General features: G+C 43.4%; 3 protein-coding genes across 7 annotated transcripts; 2 read left to right on the top strand and 1 right to left on the bottom strand.

The window, feature by feature from the left end:
• Positions 1-108: 108 nt before the first annotated feature.
• On the top strand, positions 109-2,863 carry si:ch211-158d24.4 (uncharacterized protein LOC560966 homolog). The gene is made up of 4 exons (XM_047048263.1): positions 109-998; positions 1,115-1,142; positions 1,229-1,285; positions 1,389-2,863. Exons 1-4 carry the CDS (start codon positions 630-632, stop codon positions 1,802-1,804), a joined length of 870 nt encoding a protein of 289 aa, XP_046904219.1. The 5' UTR covers positions 109-629; the 3' UTR covers positions 1,805-2,863.
• A 367-nt stretch (positions 2,864-3,230) lies between these two features.
• Positions 3,231-6,627, top strand: LOC124486451 (proline rich transmembrane protein 1B). The gene is made up of 4 exons (XM_047048032.1): positions 3,231-3,344; positions 4,109-4,614; positions 4,734-4,862; positions 4,993-6,627. The coding sequence occupies exons 1-4, from the start codon at positions 3,335-3,337 to the stop codon at positions 5,137-5,139; spliced, it is 792 nt and encodes a 263-aa protein (XP_046903988.1). The 5' UTR covers positions 3,231-3,334; the 3' UTR covers positions 5,140-6,627.
• sh3glb2a (SH3-domain GRB2-like endophilin B2a) lies at positions 5,605-15,964 on the bottom strand. Of its 5 annotated transcripts, XM_047048020.1 has the most exons (12): positions 15,752-15,960; positions 14,889-15,030; positions 13,396-13,524; positions 11,260-11,393; positions 10,641-10,733; positions 10,513-10,524; positions 8,792-8,854; positions 8,127-8,150; positions 7,901-7,990; positions 7,694-7,794; positions 7,244-7,463; positions 5,605-6,987 (listed from the first exon to the last, which is right to left on the bottom strand). In XM_047048020.1, the coding sequence occupies exons 1-12, from the start codon at positions 15,812-15,814 to the stop codon at positions 6,880-6,882; spliced, it is 1,179 nt and encodes a 392-aa protein (XP_046903976.1). In that variant the 5' UTR covers positions 15,815-15,960; the 3' UTR covers positions 5,605-6,879. The 5 variants fall into 5 exon arrangements, with proteins under 5 accessions (XP_046903976.1, XP_046903981.1, XP_046903979.1 ...); XM_047048025.1 differs by lacking the exon at positions 14,889-15,030 and having other exon boundaries at positions 15,752-15,964; XM_047048023.1 differs by lacking the exon at positions 8,792-8,854.
• Between the last annotated feature and the right edge of the window lie 6 nt (positions 15,965-15,970).

Below are 15,970 nucleotides of genomic sequence, written 5' to 3' on the forward strand. Positions count from 1 at the left end.
CCTGTGGTTCCGTTCGTGCATGTCATTCGCATTAGTCATTCGTTGACAACCTACGCTACCAGGGAAAGTAGAGCCACACCCTTCGCTAATGTTGTTGTGTTATGCATCCATCGTTGTTTGTTGACCATGCTTGAACAGCAGTTTGGCAATGCTACGTAAGAGCGAAGCTACTGTTCGACCTGTCGGGGCTTATTTCCCCGATAATGACCTGCGTTCTATACATTTTCCCGCTTATTACACGGCTACTTGCCCCAAAAAATTACTTGACACATTTTTACAATTCATTTGTTACCATTCGTAATGTTGATTAGCAGAGAAATAGCACGCCATAGACGCTGAACTTCATAGACGTTTAACATTCTCCAGGCTTCAAATCAGCTGATGTCGCTAAGCAACGGAGTACGCTGGGGTTGAAAAGTTACCGGACTATACTTGCGGAGTGCTATGATAGACGTGAATCTGAAGCGGTCAAATATACATAGCAACGGTTAAATATGAAAAAAATGTTCTCTGCAGAACGTTGGGAGGCCCCATTTAAGTGAATGGAGCATTCTACAGCATTAAGAACAGCCGTGTAATAAATAGGAATAATGACGCCCATGTACGAAAGACCTGGAAGTCATAATTGAATGCTCACTGAAACTCAGCAGACAGAAACAGATCATTCAACATGTCTTGAGTGTAGGTGGAACGTGGGCGACAGCATACTACAAGTAGGCGCGGTAAAGATAGACTTTAATCGTGCACGGTACATACTACTAGCTAGGCTACTTGCTTTGACCATGGTCAACATTGGCATGGAAGATAGTTGTGTCAGGAATATGCATCAATTTAGAAGGGGTAGTCTTGAGCGTGAAGTTTGTCGGTCTTCCCGGGGAGATCTCAAAGGAATTCGGCACCTGATATGGTTCACTCGATTGATAATCGTAATCCTGCTACTTATGTGTTCAGTTCTTGTTATGTTGGTTTACACGCTGCGCTACTCAGTGTCGAATCAGGTAAATTTAATTAAAAGGAGTGCTTCTGTTGTGTGTGTGTGTGTGAATCTACGTGGATTTATGCTTCACAGTACTTTCTGTTTTTAATTATTTGTTTATGTTTCTTCTTTGTATAGCACTTACTCCCCCAAGACAATCACATGGGTAAGTAGGCTATTCAATTATTTGAGCCCATTCATATTACTGCATGATCGTACCACTATTTGACCGGCGCTATTTCATTCCTCCAGGAGGCAGCACTCAGAAACACCAACAAATTAATGCCAATTCTAATGCCTTGTTGACAGGTAGGTAACATTTGTTATGATGGCTGATACAAAAGTAATGCAGTATTCATACGTTCTAAAGGCACATTTCTTATCATTTGTTCTATCTGTCTCTCGCTTTCAGCGTCAAAACGTCGACCCGCAAACTCCAATGAACCCATTGAGTGGGAGTATAGCAGTGGGAATGCTCACCTCGGTACTTTTACGTCTAACGGCACAGACCTCATTGTGCCCAGAGATGGCACCTACAGGATTTACCTGCAGATTACCTACACACGTCCCGAGAAAGTGATGGCGCCCCCGAATGTGGACAGCCTGGAAGTTACTCTTCTTATATTTAAAATGGCCTACAAAACGGACGAGGCTCTACTGCAATGTTATGACAAAGTGGACTTGAATTCGTTATTTCGGAAATCCCTATACACGGCCGCAACATTTGATCTCAAATTCAATGACCGGCTCAAAGTTAAAACAACTAACCCTGAACTCATGGTATTATCTGAGTGCACAACATTTTTTGGGGCAGATCTTATTAGCTGATATTGTTCCACAAATTGTGAAGGCATCACTCAGCACATTCACCACTCACCTTGACTGCAAAAATGAGCCTTTTGCATACCCTACAGTCAAGGCATTCTAGGCGTTTAATTGGCTTTATTGCTCAACTGTATATTTTAATGGAGAGCCAATTGAGTCATAGTGACACATGCACTGCGCTGTTTGTGGGTATCCAACTGCAAACTGGGGGTGACAGTATTTTAGTTACTGTAGTATTGGTTGGACGTGGGTTTAGGCAGTTCGCCGATGTTAAACTGCCGTTGCAATGCGTAAACCGAGTTGCTGTGTAGAAGAATCTCTTTTGGCTTTAAACACTGATTGTACCCAAAACAATGACGTACTTTAGATGACAATGTTGCAAGGCAACTGTTTTGAGCAATCTGTTTTCAGTCAATGTGGCAACTCACGTTCGAATAAAAGAATTGGCTCTTGCCATCACTCTGACATGTCTGAGCAAATATAGGATATATGACTCACTGTCTATTGAATCTAACAAAAGTGTAACCCAAACCTCAAAATAAGTTGTCATGGGAAAATGCAAACCTTTCAGTAACAAATGCAAACCTTTCTGTAACAAAGTTTAAACAATCTTTTAGCTATTACGTTTTCCTTTTCTACTTTATCGCAACAATAACCAATTCAAGGGGTATAAAGTATATGTTCCATTGAATTGAAGCATGAAATCATTTTTCATGCTGGAATTCAGAGTCAGATAAAGTGGAGATCTGATGTAATATCTTGTACCAAAATCGAATTCATGCCTTTTTAAATAAAAAGTGTGATGCTGTGGCTTTTTAGTAGAAGATGACCTTATCCATGAACTCAAAATGCAATGATCAACTAACTTTTATAGTCATCTTTTTAGAATGGCTTGCTTCCTGTTTACACAAACCAAGGATAGGCTAATCTGTCATTCATATTATTTCATACTGTTGGATCACTATGATCAGATGAGGGAAGCTGTGTTTGCAATTGGATTGTTCAGTGTACTTTGTGTAAAATTAAACAACATTTATTAAAGTAACCATTTTCTGTATTAAATGACTTTGTGTGGCCTGCTTTTCAATGGGGGTTGGCATGCAAGAAGGTGTGCCAGTCAGGTGTGTCAATAGAGAATGATGTTAATTTGAAACTAGACACAGCTTTTTGCATGGCTCGGTGCCATAGCTGTCTGTATATTCTGTACATATTTTTGGGAAGTGGGAAAGGGTTACTAAACCATTGGTGTGAATTGTTTGATTTATTCCGATTTAATCAGACTATATGCTGATCTAGTAATCATGCAGGCAATTAAGGGACATGCACACACAAGCCTATCAATTATTAAACAAACCTGATACTCTCCCCTGTGGAGAAGTGGCTCATAGGATGAAGCCATCTCAGTGAGGCCATGGAACCCTTTAACTGCTTAGCGTTAAGCCTCAGCTGTTAGGGTCCGGAGTTTGTAGCAAATTATCGCTTAAATCCACCCCACCATTTCTCAACTGTGAATTGCTCGGTAAGGAACCCATCATGGCAACAGGTAAGCATTTGTGTATATATTTATCTTTAGTCAAATTATAAGTCAAGTAAAAAATAAAATTAAAAAAAGTTGGTTTAGATTGGGAAACATCAGACTGGTGCCAAGGTTGTAAAACATTAACCAAGGATTGGTTGTGAAAATATAAACTTGGCTAGACTTGCAACGACATCCACTGGTGTGTGTTAGTAGAGGTAGTTAATAATAAACCTATGTAAATTTTTGCTTTTGTGTCCACAAGCAGTTACTGCATTATACATGAGAGTTATTGCCAGTACTTAATGTAAATATTCAAACAGTTCAGATCAATGTTACTGTGCTCTTTGTGGACTCTAAACCCCTCTGTTCCATGATTCCCGAAAAGAAAGTTTGCCGAGTTGGCTGAAACTCTGTCCTTTTGCTTGTTTTTGGCATGAGCCACATCAATAGAAACCCAATGAGCCCTGACACCACACTGGCCACTGAGGAGTGACACTGAATGACTGCACTCGATTGGCTAGAGGCTTTTAATTAGTTAGGTGTCTGATTATTTAATCAGACACCCTGTTTCCACTGTAGGAGTAGGACCAGAAGTGGGTCAGTATACCACTCGAGACTGAGTGAAAGTTAGCTTTCCAGGGCATGTGTACACAGATGATAGGGGACTTGAACACTTTCATAAAAAAGCACTTCATGGGTCGACAGCATGTGTTTTTACTGTATGTGACAAACGTTGTATAAAATAAGCGATTCAATTTCTCTAACCTCCTTCCACATTTCCATCTCAGGTATTCCAGAGTCATCCAATTCTGAGGGAACCCAAGGACTACAAAATCTTACGAGACAAACACAATCACCTGTCCAAAATGTGCAGCCTGAACTGAACAGTGACTACCCTCTTTCTCTGGACTATTCAACTAACAACAAACCAACTATCCATCCGTTGTGTGACACAGATCGCCTTCAGGCTGATAGTTCAGGATTTTGTGTTGATAGTGAAGGAAGGTTAAGCAGAGGCGAACAACCTATTCAAACAAACCAGGAAGTAATGACCTCACCAGTTGGGTGTCCATCCGAGATCTCCTTATTCCAGCCATCCTTTGATGTTACCATCCCATCAGAGGAGCCCCCACCCTACAGCCCACCAGACCCCAAAATGGCCTACCTTTTCTACCCTTCCCAGCCTCCTCACCACCCTGGACCAGCTGTCATAGCCTGTCAGCCAGGACCCAACCAGCCAGCATTCTACCATTCCCAATTCAATCCTTTGCCCAACTACCCTCCCTATACCATAGTAAGACACCATGAAAAGGCCTTGCGACTGCGGAATCATTTCACATCTAAACACATTCTTGACATGCCCTTTTGTTTGAGAGCTTTTTTCTTAAAATCATAGTCTGTGTTGTGTTCTAGTATATGAATGGGTCATCGCTGGGTGAGGAGAATGTACCACTTCCTAAAGATTACATGGTAGAGTCCTTGCTGGTTACCATATTCTGCTGCCTAATGAGTGGAATCATGGCTCTGATGTACTCCTATGAGGTAAGCATTACGTAAGCATGTTAAACCCCTACTTGACTTGGGACAGGCTTGGCTTCTATGTGGGCGTTGTTCAGTATTTCATTCATGTGTTTGATGTTGAAAAGTGTACCGTCCATAACCTTTTCTGCAGACACGAGCTGCCTTGGCCAGAGGAGACGTGAGGGAGGCCGAGAGGACCTCCCAGAAGGCCCGCCTGCTGGTTCTGTTCAGCTTGATGTTTGGGGTCTGCGTTTGCGTGGGCTGGGTCATCTACATTGTTATAGTTCTATGTGCATAGTGAAGCGAACAGGCCTTTTCTCCAGTGAAGATTTCCAGATACAGTCCTTGTGCAAAGGTTACTTTGATGCGCTGATGAAGAATGTTTCAGAGATCTATCAGTTACACATTTTTAATGAGTTATTGTTTGGTGCAATTATTCACAGTCCATGAGACTCTAAGCTAGTGGTTCTCAACCCGTGTCCTCGGGGACTCCCTGTCCTTCATGTTCTAGATCAGGGGTGGGCAATCCTGTCCTGCATGTTTTAGATGTTTCCCTGCTCCAACACACCTGTTCCTAATGAATGGTCGTTGCCAGGCTTCTGCTGAGCTAAATAACGACTCATTCATTGGAATCAGGTGTGTTGGAGAAGGGAACCGTCTAACCATGCAGTGATGAGAACCACTTCTCTAAACGCTGTAGTGGAAATTGCTGAAAGGTGAGTGTAAAGTTATGTTCATAATGTAAACCAATGAAAATACTGTGTCCCAATAAAGCTTAATTTTTATTAAACCAAATACATTTTCAGTCATTCAACATGGCTTAGGAACAGGCAATAAATAGACAGGTCAAAGCAAATAAGAAATAATAGAAGACTAATAACGAAACAGTAACACAGCAGCAATAGTTAAAATCTTAGGAGTGCATGCACAGGTACAGTTTGTACGGTGTGGTAGTGAACATACTTTGCTTGTGCAAATATTTTGGTACAAAAAGATTGGCAATAAAAATAATAATTGCGTTATATTTCTGATCTAAAACAGCCTGTTTGCTATTAAAAGCATTCATAGAAATCACTGGCAGGAGCACATGCAGCAGCCTGGGCTGGTTCTGCAACCTCATTACACAAAGGACACAACAACTTTTCAAACACTTTGTTTTAAAACCGACAAAAAAAGAGGCCAGACGACATACAATGAAATTCCAAAGAGCAAAACTAACACACTTTATATCATATAAATGATAAGAGTACGTCATGCATACTGAAGTGTGTCAAGCTTGTTCAAAAGCTGTGTTTGACCAACAGGCCTGAGAGTGAGTGTTATGGAGATGACATTCTCTGGATTAGTAGATAGCCATAGCGAGTGTACCCCCATCTTAAGGCAATTCATATTTGAGGGGGGAGAGGTTCATATTTGAGCTGTGTGTTTGTTACATTTCCAAACTCGAATTGTATGGGCAGTGTCAGTTTTCTCTAAAGGTTAGGGACAAGAACATTTACAACATAGGAATGTTGCCCACACAAAGATAAATGGAAACCCCCATGCTTGCGTAGAGTGCTTTTTGGAATGTATGTGGCCTTTCAGAAACATGTTTGCGTAGAGCGGTGGAGTGGAAAATCAAAGTGGGAAGAACAGGTGTTTCTTAGTTGTCAACTTGTATGACGCTATACCATCAATCTTAACCCATGTTCTTTATCCCTCTAATTACTACTCTCACTTCCTTTTACTGTTTCCTACAGTTTTTCATAAGAATAAAGAAAATAAATATGACAGGAAATTTTAATATGTAAACAACTTGCATCACAAGTTTCCACCATGTTGCCCTTGTTAGTCAACTTTTTCTCCATAATTAATGTTGTGCAGCTGCCTTCAAATTCACATAAGTGTGCAGGCCGTCATTAGGAGCACTACACATACTTGGAAGTGTTTGGTCATAAATATCAGCATGTTGAAAGGCAAGTGTGTTTAGGGTTGTGTGTGTGTGTGTGTGTGTGTGTGTGTGTGTGTGCGCGCGTGTGTGTATTCAAGCATGACTCCTCTAACTGAGAAGCTCCAGGTATGTCACAGGCACTTTCCCTTTCAGGTTCCCGCGCTCTCCGATGAGCCAATCAGAATCCATGCCTGGAACTGTGTAAACGGTGATGAGCTAGAGGAGAGAGAAAAACAAAGAATGGATCTCGGTGTCATTTGATCATTTCCATCTAGGAAGGAGGCTAATGCTAACGGGAGTATTCGGACACAGGCATCTTTCTGCTAGCACCCAAGTCAGTACAAACACTAGCGAAAATGTTGGTGTGACCTTATAACAGAGTGATTTATGAGCAAACAGCAGGACACATGGGGCATCAATATGTGACAGTCCTGTGTAATGTGAGTGTGTGTGTGTGCGCTTACGCACTTACCTCATCAGCAAGCAGGGACAGCTCGCTAGTGTCGGCGGCGTCGTAGTCGTACAGCACCTTGGCCTTGCGGGTGCCCGTCGCGGGGGCCTGGACCTCCTCGATCTTCAGCGTGTCCACCTCCGCCGCCGCGCCGCCAGCGTCCAGGGCGCCGACAGCGTCCAGGGGAGGCCCGGCCGGCGACACGGGGTGGCCGGAGTTTGCTGCGAACGCGTTCGGGAACCTGGGCAGAGCGGGGGGGTAGGACAGTATGGACGTTTGTACGGAACACATGACAAAGCACGCAGGGCAACGGAGGTGAATCGGCAATTTGGGAATCACACTTACGCGTCTCCATTGGAACTGGGAGCATTGGAGAAAAACAGAACGGGGATGTTTGTGAAAGGGGAAATGAAGAGAAGAAGAAGAGTAGGCTCACTGCATCCTCCACGGGAGGGCGACTGTAGCGCTTACCTGCTCAGCTCCTTCTGCAGGTCAAGCATGTGCAGGTGGCACTGCTTATAGTAGGCTGCCTGAGCCTCCACAAACTCGTGCAGGCAGCGCAGGTGATTCACCTGCACACACAGGAAGTATCGTCAGGGAGGGTGACCCTCCCTCAGCACAAGGCCAGGGGTCGTCCCCCTGTCCCCCTCAGGAGGCTAGCCAGATGGGTTGACTCACGTGAGTGCTGCTGATGCCCTCCAGCAGCAGACGCGTCACCTCCGCCTGGCGGTCGAACTCCGTCTGGGCCACTCGGAGGTCGTGCTCCGCCTACATGGAAACACGTTCATTCATGTCCGTCAAACACTGGGAGGCTTGCATCTGCCCACGTCATTTTCTGACCAAGGGGAAAACTGCTGATTGAGTTTTATTCGTGCGCGCGTGCGAGACGCAACATCATACTCACTTTTTCCACTTCCTCACTCCAGAGCTGGGAGACGGCATGTCCGCAAGAGAAGAGGAGAGAGACAAGTTCTGATGACACCACAGGGGAGACACACAGACACGATACACTAAAGGCTACACCCCTGATTGCAACATGGACAGACTTCCGATATTCATTTACTGGTTGTAGTGGGGAGTGCAAAGGATGTGAAAGGAACATCATGACCCTTGGCCAATATACAACACATATCATGCACTTAAAAAGTACAGATAAGAATGGGTCTGAATACTGAATCGTCATTGGGGATTGTTGTTTTGCTGTTAGCTTTATCTTCGGGAAGAGGTGCTCCCTAGCAATAATTGACAGCAAGATTAGCAAGTGATATTAAATCTGTCTGGAATGGAGTCAGGACAGACACAAATGTTAAGAGGAAGGTCCAAATGGACAAGGTTCAGACGATGACCCACTAAAGTGCACCGTTTTTGCCTCTCGAGGGTGCAAATGTATTTGTATAGCCCTTTTTACACGCAAGCATGTCACAGAGGGCTTCACATACGCTCATAGAACTGCCCCTCAACCAACCTAAACCCTCAAGGAAGACAAGGAAAAACTCCCAGAAAAACGTTTCTGTATAAAGGGTTCACAGGTGTGTGTGTGTGTGATGGAGCCAAACTGACGCGCCTTACCGCAGAGGCACTGGCAGACAGGACATAGTTTCGTGTTCTGGTGTCCTGAAAATCAGGCACAGCCTACAAACACAGCACATTAGGGTTAGAGTGGCATAACACTACAAATCCACCCAGTGAAACGTGCACGGCAAACAAAAAACAGGATAGGAACAACAAAAACAAAACGGGGAAGAAGCAGAAGAAAAACAAAACAGCTGTGATATTAATAGTTTGAAGTTGGGTTTGTGGTAAGCTGACAAGCTGAATGAAGCCACAGCATGGGTAAACAGTATGAACATTCTGTAAAGACCAACGCAAATATTACGTCACACAATAGTGGGTCCGACGGGAAGTCATCCGTCATGACGAACATGTCGCGCCATTCAAGCAAGCCGGTACAAAACACCTGGGGCCTCATGTATAAACACAACTTGAGGGTGTCAAAAGAATGAGTCTGTATATGGTCAACATTGTACCCTCATGGATTATTTACCACAGATGAAATATATACTCACTGTGCATCTACAAGATTGGCATGGGAAAATGCCACAGTCTGTGAGCTCTGGCTCATTTCGAGTTTTACATCCATTTCTTCTTAATATCTGCCATGGTCCGGTTCTCCAAACCCACAGCATTTACAGCCTTAGTGGCAGTTTTCCACTCTGCAGACTTTCTTTTGTTGCTAATACGTGACGAAAGGCCGCCAAACAGGACACATTTCCTCGCCTCCACCTCTGTTGTTAGAACCTCGATTTCACAGTCTGTGAAATTATTATTTTTTGCGTGTTTAGCCATTTGAATTCAAACCAAGAAATGATCTCAGGGGCGCATTTGTAGGCCATTTGTTTATTCATTTATGGGAGGAGGCAAGGCAGGGTCAGTGGCTTGTTCACGTGGAGTCAATCTCATGTTGATTGTGATTTATAAAGGAAAGTTGTGCAGGACCTGGCATGCAACCGGTTTTATATATTACACAATATTTCTGTGCGTAGGTTCTTTCCAAGTTTTGGCCGTACGCCATCTCCTGGTATGTAAACTGCGCAATCATTTATACATGAGGCCTCTGGATCTCTACAGCTCACAGACTGTACTGGTCAAAATCACACAAAACTAAAGTTAGGTATTGGATTCAGATGACATTTTTGCATGCTTATGGTATGTGGCAGCCACTTGGCATACAGGCTCCAAGGGTCTGTGATGATGACATATCCTAATCAAATGCCGAATAACAAGATGTGTATTTGTTTATATTTTCTAAATAACACAACTGACCAATAAAATCAGACTTTTTTTTAGTCACTGAGACTGTGATTGAGATTTTACTAAAAAATCGGAATGATAAAAGGTAAAAATATTTCTAAATGTTCTATCGAAACATCGTGTTTTTCGGTGTGACATTCCCATGTCAAGGAGGAGTAGAACAGGTATTTTGGTATTTTGGGGGATTAGTAAAATATTGTAGGGCCAGGTTACAGTTGGGCTGTTGTGATGCAATTGATGTGATGAAATGATCAACTGGAAAGCTTCTTTCCTTCAGGATAGCATGCTACATGCTCATTCCTGTCAATTCACAGGGTGTCATACAGTGCACCATTTGGCCGTTTAAATTTCTCTCAGGCTTAAAAGTATAGCATGCACTCAGTTGGATTGCATGAGTGTCATCAAGAGAATACGGGTGACACAGGAAAAGAAAGATGGGAAGTCGAACGACGTAAAGGATGTTTTCTGTTAGTACTCACTTCCCCCTCACACTGTAACGTCAAAGCAGAGAGAGAGTCAGTCAGTCAGCGGTCATACACGGCCAGCTGAACCCTACCTAGTAGCATCATGATGCTAACGAGCACGGGGGTGGGGGGGTGGGACTCACTGCTGCCTTGGCCTCTGCCGTTTTGGCCTTCTTCAGTCGAGCTTTACACACATCCAGGTCCAGGCGCCGGTTCTCCAGTAGACGCCTCTCTTTCTGAAACACAGAAGCAGAAGATGACAGAACTTTAGGAAATCCCCATAAGGACGTGATCCATGTCAGGTGTGGCTCGACCGGTTACAACGTTGCATTAGAAAGATGCAGGAAATGTAACCCGATCTCTCATCTTACTTAATGAACTTGAACTTTTGAGTGAACTGGGGATTCCTTTGTTCCAAGCTGCTCCTGTGGTCTGAAGGGGTACTCCGTACAGCACAGCGATAGCAACATACAGAACGCCTAAACCCGTAGGTTGATAAGGGGAACCAGTCAAGTGACAGATGTAGTTGATGTAGTTATGGGTGAAGTAGGGTAAAGTGGGGTGAAATGCCTTGCCCAAGGACACAACATAATTTTTCCTGGCCGTGCAAAATGACGTTGTCCTTAGGCAAGGGCACTTCACCCTACTTGCCTCGGGGGAATGTCCCTGTACTTACTGTAGGTCGCTCTGAATAAGAGGGTCTGCTAAATGACTAAATGTAACGTAAATATCAGTGGATCTTGGAACTGCTGTGAGACTCACTGAGATGGTCCTCCAGTCTCCCTCCAGGAAGTTCCGGAGAGGGGTGAGGAAGCTGATGGCAGAGGTCTGGAGGAACTCTCTCTCTGCCCCTCCAAGACGTCGCTCACAGTCTCCCACCTTGATCAGGGTGCTTCCTGCAACCCAAATGACAGGCATGAGCATCCTCCCACTGCACAGAGCACACAAGGTAACAACAACAGTTACCCCCCCTGCCCCCAATGTTGACGGGAAGTGGATTGACGTGCGCACAATCGCTACTAAATTGGGTTTTCCATGTATGCATCCATTTGTGGATGAATTTCGTTTGATATATTTGGCCCAATCTGCTGTCCATCTGTAGCTTTGAATACAAATAAATAAAAACATGTATTAGTGAATGAAAACAAATGTAACTGTAGGACGAAAACAATGATTAAGCCAAACAACTACTGGAGGGGTCAAACTCACTGCAGCAAAGTAATATATTTACACTTAAATTTAAATGATTCAACAAGAGTTCAAGTTAAGCTGTTCATGATGGCATATTTTCAAACAATTGTTACAAATATAAAAGCAAAGTACCGTATTTTCAGTCACTTTTTTTTTTCATAGTTTGACTGGTCCTGCGACCTATAGTCAGGTGCGACTTGCATATCAAAATATATATAATTACAATACAGGTCCATCGGTACAGGTCCATTAATCCTGGGAATTAACACTCTTATTTAGTCACTGTTGGACTATGTACATATAGTGAAGTGAAACGTGAACAACGTGGGTACAGAAACTGGCATTGTGGAAGGGGAGCCGCAACACCCATGACATAAATAATTAAAAACAAAGGGAGAGATTCCGTGGTAACCTACACCCACAGACAGAAAGTAAAGAAACTCAAGACTCAAGAATGGCCACATTCTTTAAAAGACGACATACCACACACTCCAAAACACAGATACTAAATGTAGAGAGTAGGCGGTCGAGAGTAGAAAGAAAAACTTTGTAATAACAAGATTCCAAATGGGATGACATTGTAAAAACGAATGTCTGAGGAATTCTGTGACAGCCTCTGTTGGCCATGAAACCAGTCAAACTTCTAGTCTACATTTCATATTTCAAGCAATATTTTATCAGGCAAACACATTGTGCATAGCATTACTTTACAATAATACCCATTGACACAGGTACAGTATCAGATCAAAATAAATACAAATATGGGCCAGTAAATTGACCTAGTCCAACCTATGAGCACCCAATGGAGGCTGGCTTCACTAAAACCTCCCTCTACACAGGGGCTAGATTTCACTCCATTATTCTTGCGCACCTATCACCTGAATCTAATAATTACCTGGTTTCGGCATTTAATCCATCTGACTAATTCAAGGAAACCAAGTTATCTCTGTAATATAAAGCCTTTAAATGTTAGTAAAACAACATTATGCGTCCAAGTCTATCTGGGGTAACGATTAGGACCAGAGAGAGATTGTGAGATGATGGAGGTGTGTCAAACTCCATGCAGTGTAATAGACATGGATGGATGACAAGAAAGCATCAGCTACTCCGAATTCTCAAAGGTGCTCAGGACTTTCGGTGTAGAGACAAGGCTGCAGCTTTAAGCTCTGCTGGGAGAGCGCAGTATTGATCCTGTAGCTGGCCCTGCCACCGAAGGAGAGGGGGATTCATTGGCCCAGCTGACATGAGACAGCCTGGAGGGCAGGGTAGTGGTGGATGTGAGGGAGAGCCAATTCAATAAAGCTGGGAAACGGTTCTCAACACAAATCACACCACCTACGGCCTGAAAATATCAGGAGAATAAAAGGCTTTTGGAGATAAGTAGTAAACTAAGATTTGGGGGGAGGATATTATTTTGCAAATGCTTTGACAAGGTTGCACCAAATATTTTGTTTGTGTTTACATAATGCTTAGGGGAATAAAGGTCATAGGATATAAAGGAAATCCTGGCTAATGCCCTGTTAATGAGTAACAGTGATAAAGTGAAAAGATATTTCTAGTTATTCAATTTGACTGATGCCCAGGGGGGGGGGGGGGGAGGCTTCCTCATTGAAAATGTAATGCCCAAACCTATGCATTTAAAATGATATTGGGGCAACATTAAAGGACCGGTGTCTGTAAGCTATCGCTTCACAGATCTGGACTGACCATATGGTGTTCCTGGACCGAAGTCTTTGGCTGCATCCAACATGTAATGACCCAGCAGCTCTGCATTGGTTAATCTGGACGGTGCCTTCCTGTCCAGCTTCTCATAGAGGAACTCCTCAATCCTTGCGCCTGCAGAAAAGGAGAAGGGTGTGTGATTTAAGGACGACATACAGACAAGGGTAGCCTTTAAGGAAGTGAAAGACCCGTCATGTGATGAATCGGGTCTCATGACAAGAATGACTAGACTCATTTGACAAGAAATGACGTGACGCGTTTGCTGGACAGGTCATGGCAGTTTTTTTTTTTTTTAAAGCTGTGTTCATCACGTTTGCAATGCATGTCAGCGAATATGTTCTCAATAGTATGTTTCAAGTAGGCTACAGCCGAACCCTCGTTCTGTTTTGATCAATAATAATCGAGTTGATAAGCGTGTCTTCTTGTCTGATCAATACGCAACTGTGAGGTGCACGAAAGGACAGAGCGGCCAGCTGGAATGATAATATATAGTGTAGGCACAAAGAAAATTGCAAAACACCTGGGAATAAATACATTGATTAGAAAATATATTATTTATGAAATGGTAAAAAAAACATAGATGTCTGCTAATAAAGTGACACGGTAACAGACTGTTTTTTTGGAGCACCAAAGACCCATTTTGACCCAGGAAAAACCCTGCACGGTTATACCAACGTGACTGTGACATTAGGCAACAATGTCTTCACATCCCTGTCCTATACCGAGTATCTGTTGTTGAATGATGGTATGGGAAAGCAGCAGGTATTTTATTTACTTGGAAAGTGAACCCTAAAGCAAACCTCCCCCAAAAATGTTTGGCATAGAACAGAAAGTGAAAGTGATGTTCAGGATGACGGTGATGACATCACACAGAGGATGGCTGGAGGCCCAGATAAATGTTTTCCCACACAGATGATGAGTGGGTACTGTCATCGTACGCAGTAGGATATATAACTGTTATCTCCAAGACAGTGTGTAGGGGGGGGGGGAACATCAACATATCATTCTCAACAGCTGTGTGATATTTACCTTGTACAAGGGCCTATTCTGCAACAGATTGGCTATATAAACAATTTAAAACTGAAGGAATTTGTCTGAGAATTTCAACCCTTGTCTGCACTAGCGGTCCACAGAGATGAGTATAGTCCACAGCAGGGCACACGGGTATGGAGCCATACTTACCAGTGTGATCAACTGTAGCATGGAGAATCAGAAAGTCATAGGGTTAGACCTCCCTTGTCTCCAATAACAAACAATACCATCGTGTTGTTGTAGTTACATGAGTTAGGCGAGTGTCATTCGACTTGTGTTCAAAACGTATTACTCAATGCTCTGGTGTATAAAGATGTTTAGGTCATTCCAAATGTGGCCATCAGTATCTGGACTGTGCATGTATCAGGGCGTGGGGACATGGAGGGGGGGGGTTGATGAGAGGGGATCCATTTCTCTGCTCGGCTGTACGGTGTTTCAAAACTTACTTGGGTTGGGCTGCAGAAGCACCTCTGTCTGTCTAAATATTTTCTCAGTCCAGTTTTTGGTGCAGTCTGCTCGGCTGAGAAGGTTTTCAAAGTAAGCATCCAGCTCTGTCTTTTCTGCCTGTCCCAGCTTTTCCTCCGTGAACTGGGATATAGGACACAAGGAGTCAGATGACTGAGCGGTTAGGGAATTGGCTATTAATCGAAAGGTTGACGGTTCGATTACCGGCCGAAAAAAATGACATATCAAGGAAATGCATTTCACCCTACTTGCCTCGGGGGGGGGGGGGGGGGGGGGGGGGGGGGGGATGTCCCAGTACTTACTGTAAGTGGCTCTGGAAAAGAGCGTCTGCTAAATGTAATGTAAACATGTTTTTGACTTCTATTGACCTTATCAAACCCAATTGCCTTTTCTGAACACGTCATTATGATTGTCACTGTGATAAACATTTCCTGTCGATACAAATATCACTCTTAGAGGGATGAACCAATGTGTAACCTAGCTTGTGAAATCCAATACCCATTACAGTACTGTGACTTTGTACTTATTCAACCATCTCGACAAGCAAGCTAGCTTATCGTCCTGTTTCTGAGAAACATGTTACTTTTCCAGGTAGCTAACGTACTAGTAGTTAGCTTTATTAGCAACAGCCATTTAGGAAATCTGGTTATTTCTTTGTCAAAATAATCACTTGACTAGCTAGCCAAGTTTTTAGAGCTGGCCTAGCACGAATATACTAGACTTTTTACGCAACAATGCAATGTAGCCGACTATAGTGCTGTATCCAGTTGCGCTGGTGCTAGTAAGCTAACTAGCTAGCCATTTTTGGTTGGTTGGGACAGTTTTCATGGAATGAAAAACATACCTGCACAGCCCGTGTGAAAAATACACCTGCATCCGAGGCCATTTTTCTGACGTTAAAATCCATTATGTCTGGTTAGCAAAATATACTTCTTGTACGCAGCATCTATGGCAGGGGAACAGATGTGGCCCTGTCTGAGTGCTTTGCGCCTGCTGTGTGTGTTGAGTCCAAGTCAGATGACAAGCCAAAAGCGGTGTTAAAGACAGCCTGCGTGCAAATGTT

The sequence above is a fragment of the Hypomesus transpacificus genome, chromosome 24, assembly GCF_021917145.1.
Source record: "Hypomesus transpacificus isolate Combined female chromosome 24, fHypTra1, whole genome shotgun sequence".
NCBI classification, from domain to species: Eukaryota; Metazoa; Chordata; class Actinopteri; order Osmeriformes; family Osmeridae; genus Hypomesus; species Hypomesus transpacificus.

Excerpts from the sequence above, each read along its gene's own strand:
- si:ch211-158d24.4 (XM_047048263.1), top strand. The coding sequence starts at position 630 with ATGCTCACTGAAACTCAGCAGACAGAAACAGATCATTCAACATGTCTT. Across the intron at positions 1,143-1,228 it reads CCCCCAAGACAATCACATGG|GAGGCAGCACTCAGAAACAC; the intron begins GTAAGTAGGCTA and ends TCATTCCTCCAG. Across the intron at positions 1,286-1,388 it reads TTCTAATGCCTTGTTGACAG|CGTCAAAACGTCGACCCGCA; the intron begins GTAGGTAACATT and ends TCTCGCTTTCAG.
- LOC124486451 (XM_047048032.1), top strand. Across the intron at positions 4,615-4,733 it reads ACTACCCTCCCTATACCATA|TATATGAATGGGTCATCGCT; the intron begins GTAAGACACCAT and ends GTTGTGTTCTAG. Across the intron at positions 4,863-4,992 it reads CTCTGATGTACTCCTATGAG|ACACGAGCTGCCTTGGCCAG; the intron begins GTAAGCATTACG and ends CCTTTTCTGCAG.
- sh3glb2a (XM_047048020.1), bottom strand. The coding sequence starts at position 15,814 with ATGGATTTTAACGTCAGAAAAATGGCCTCGGATGCAGGTGTATTTTTC. Across the intron at positions 11,394-13,395 it reads CGGTCCAGGAACACCATATG|GAAGCACCCTGATCAAGGTG; the intron begins GTCAGTCCAGAT and ends TTTGGGTTGCAG. Across the intron at positions 8,151-8,791 it reads TGTCTGCCAGTGCCTCTGCG|CTCTGGAGTGAGGAAGTGGA; the intron begins GTAAGGCGCGTC and ends GCCGTCTCCCAG.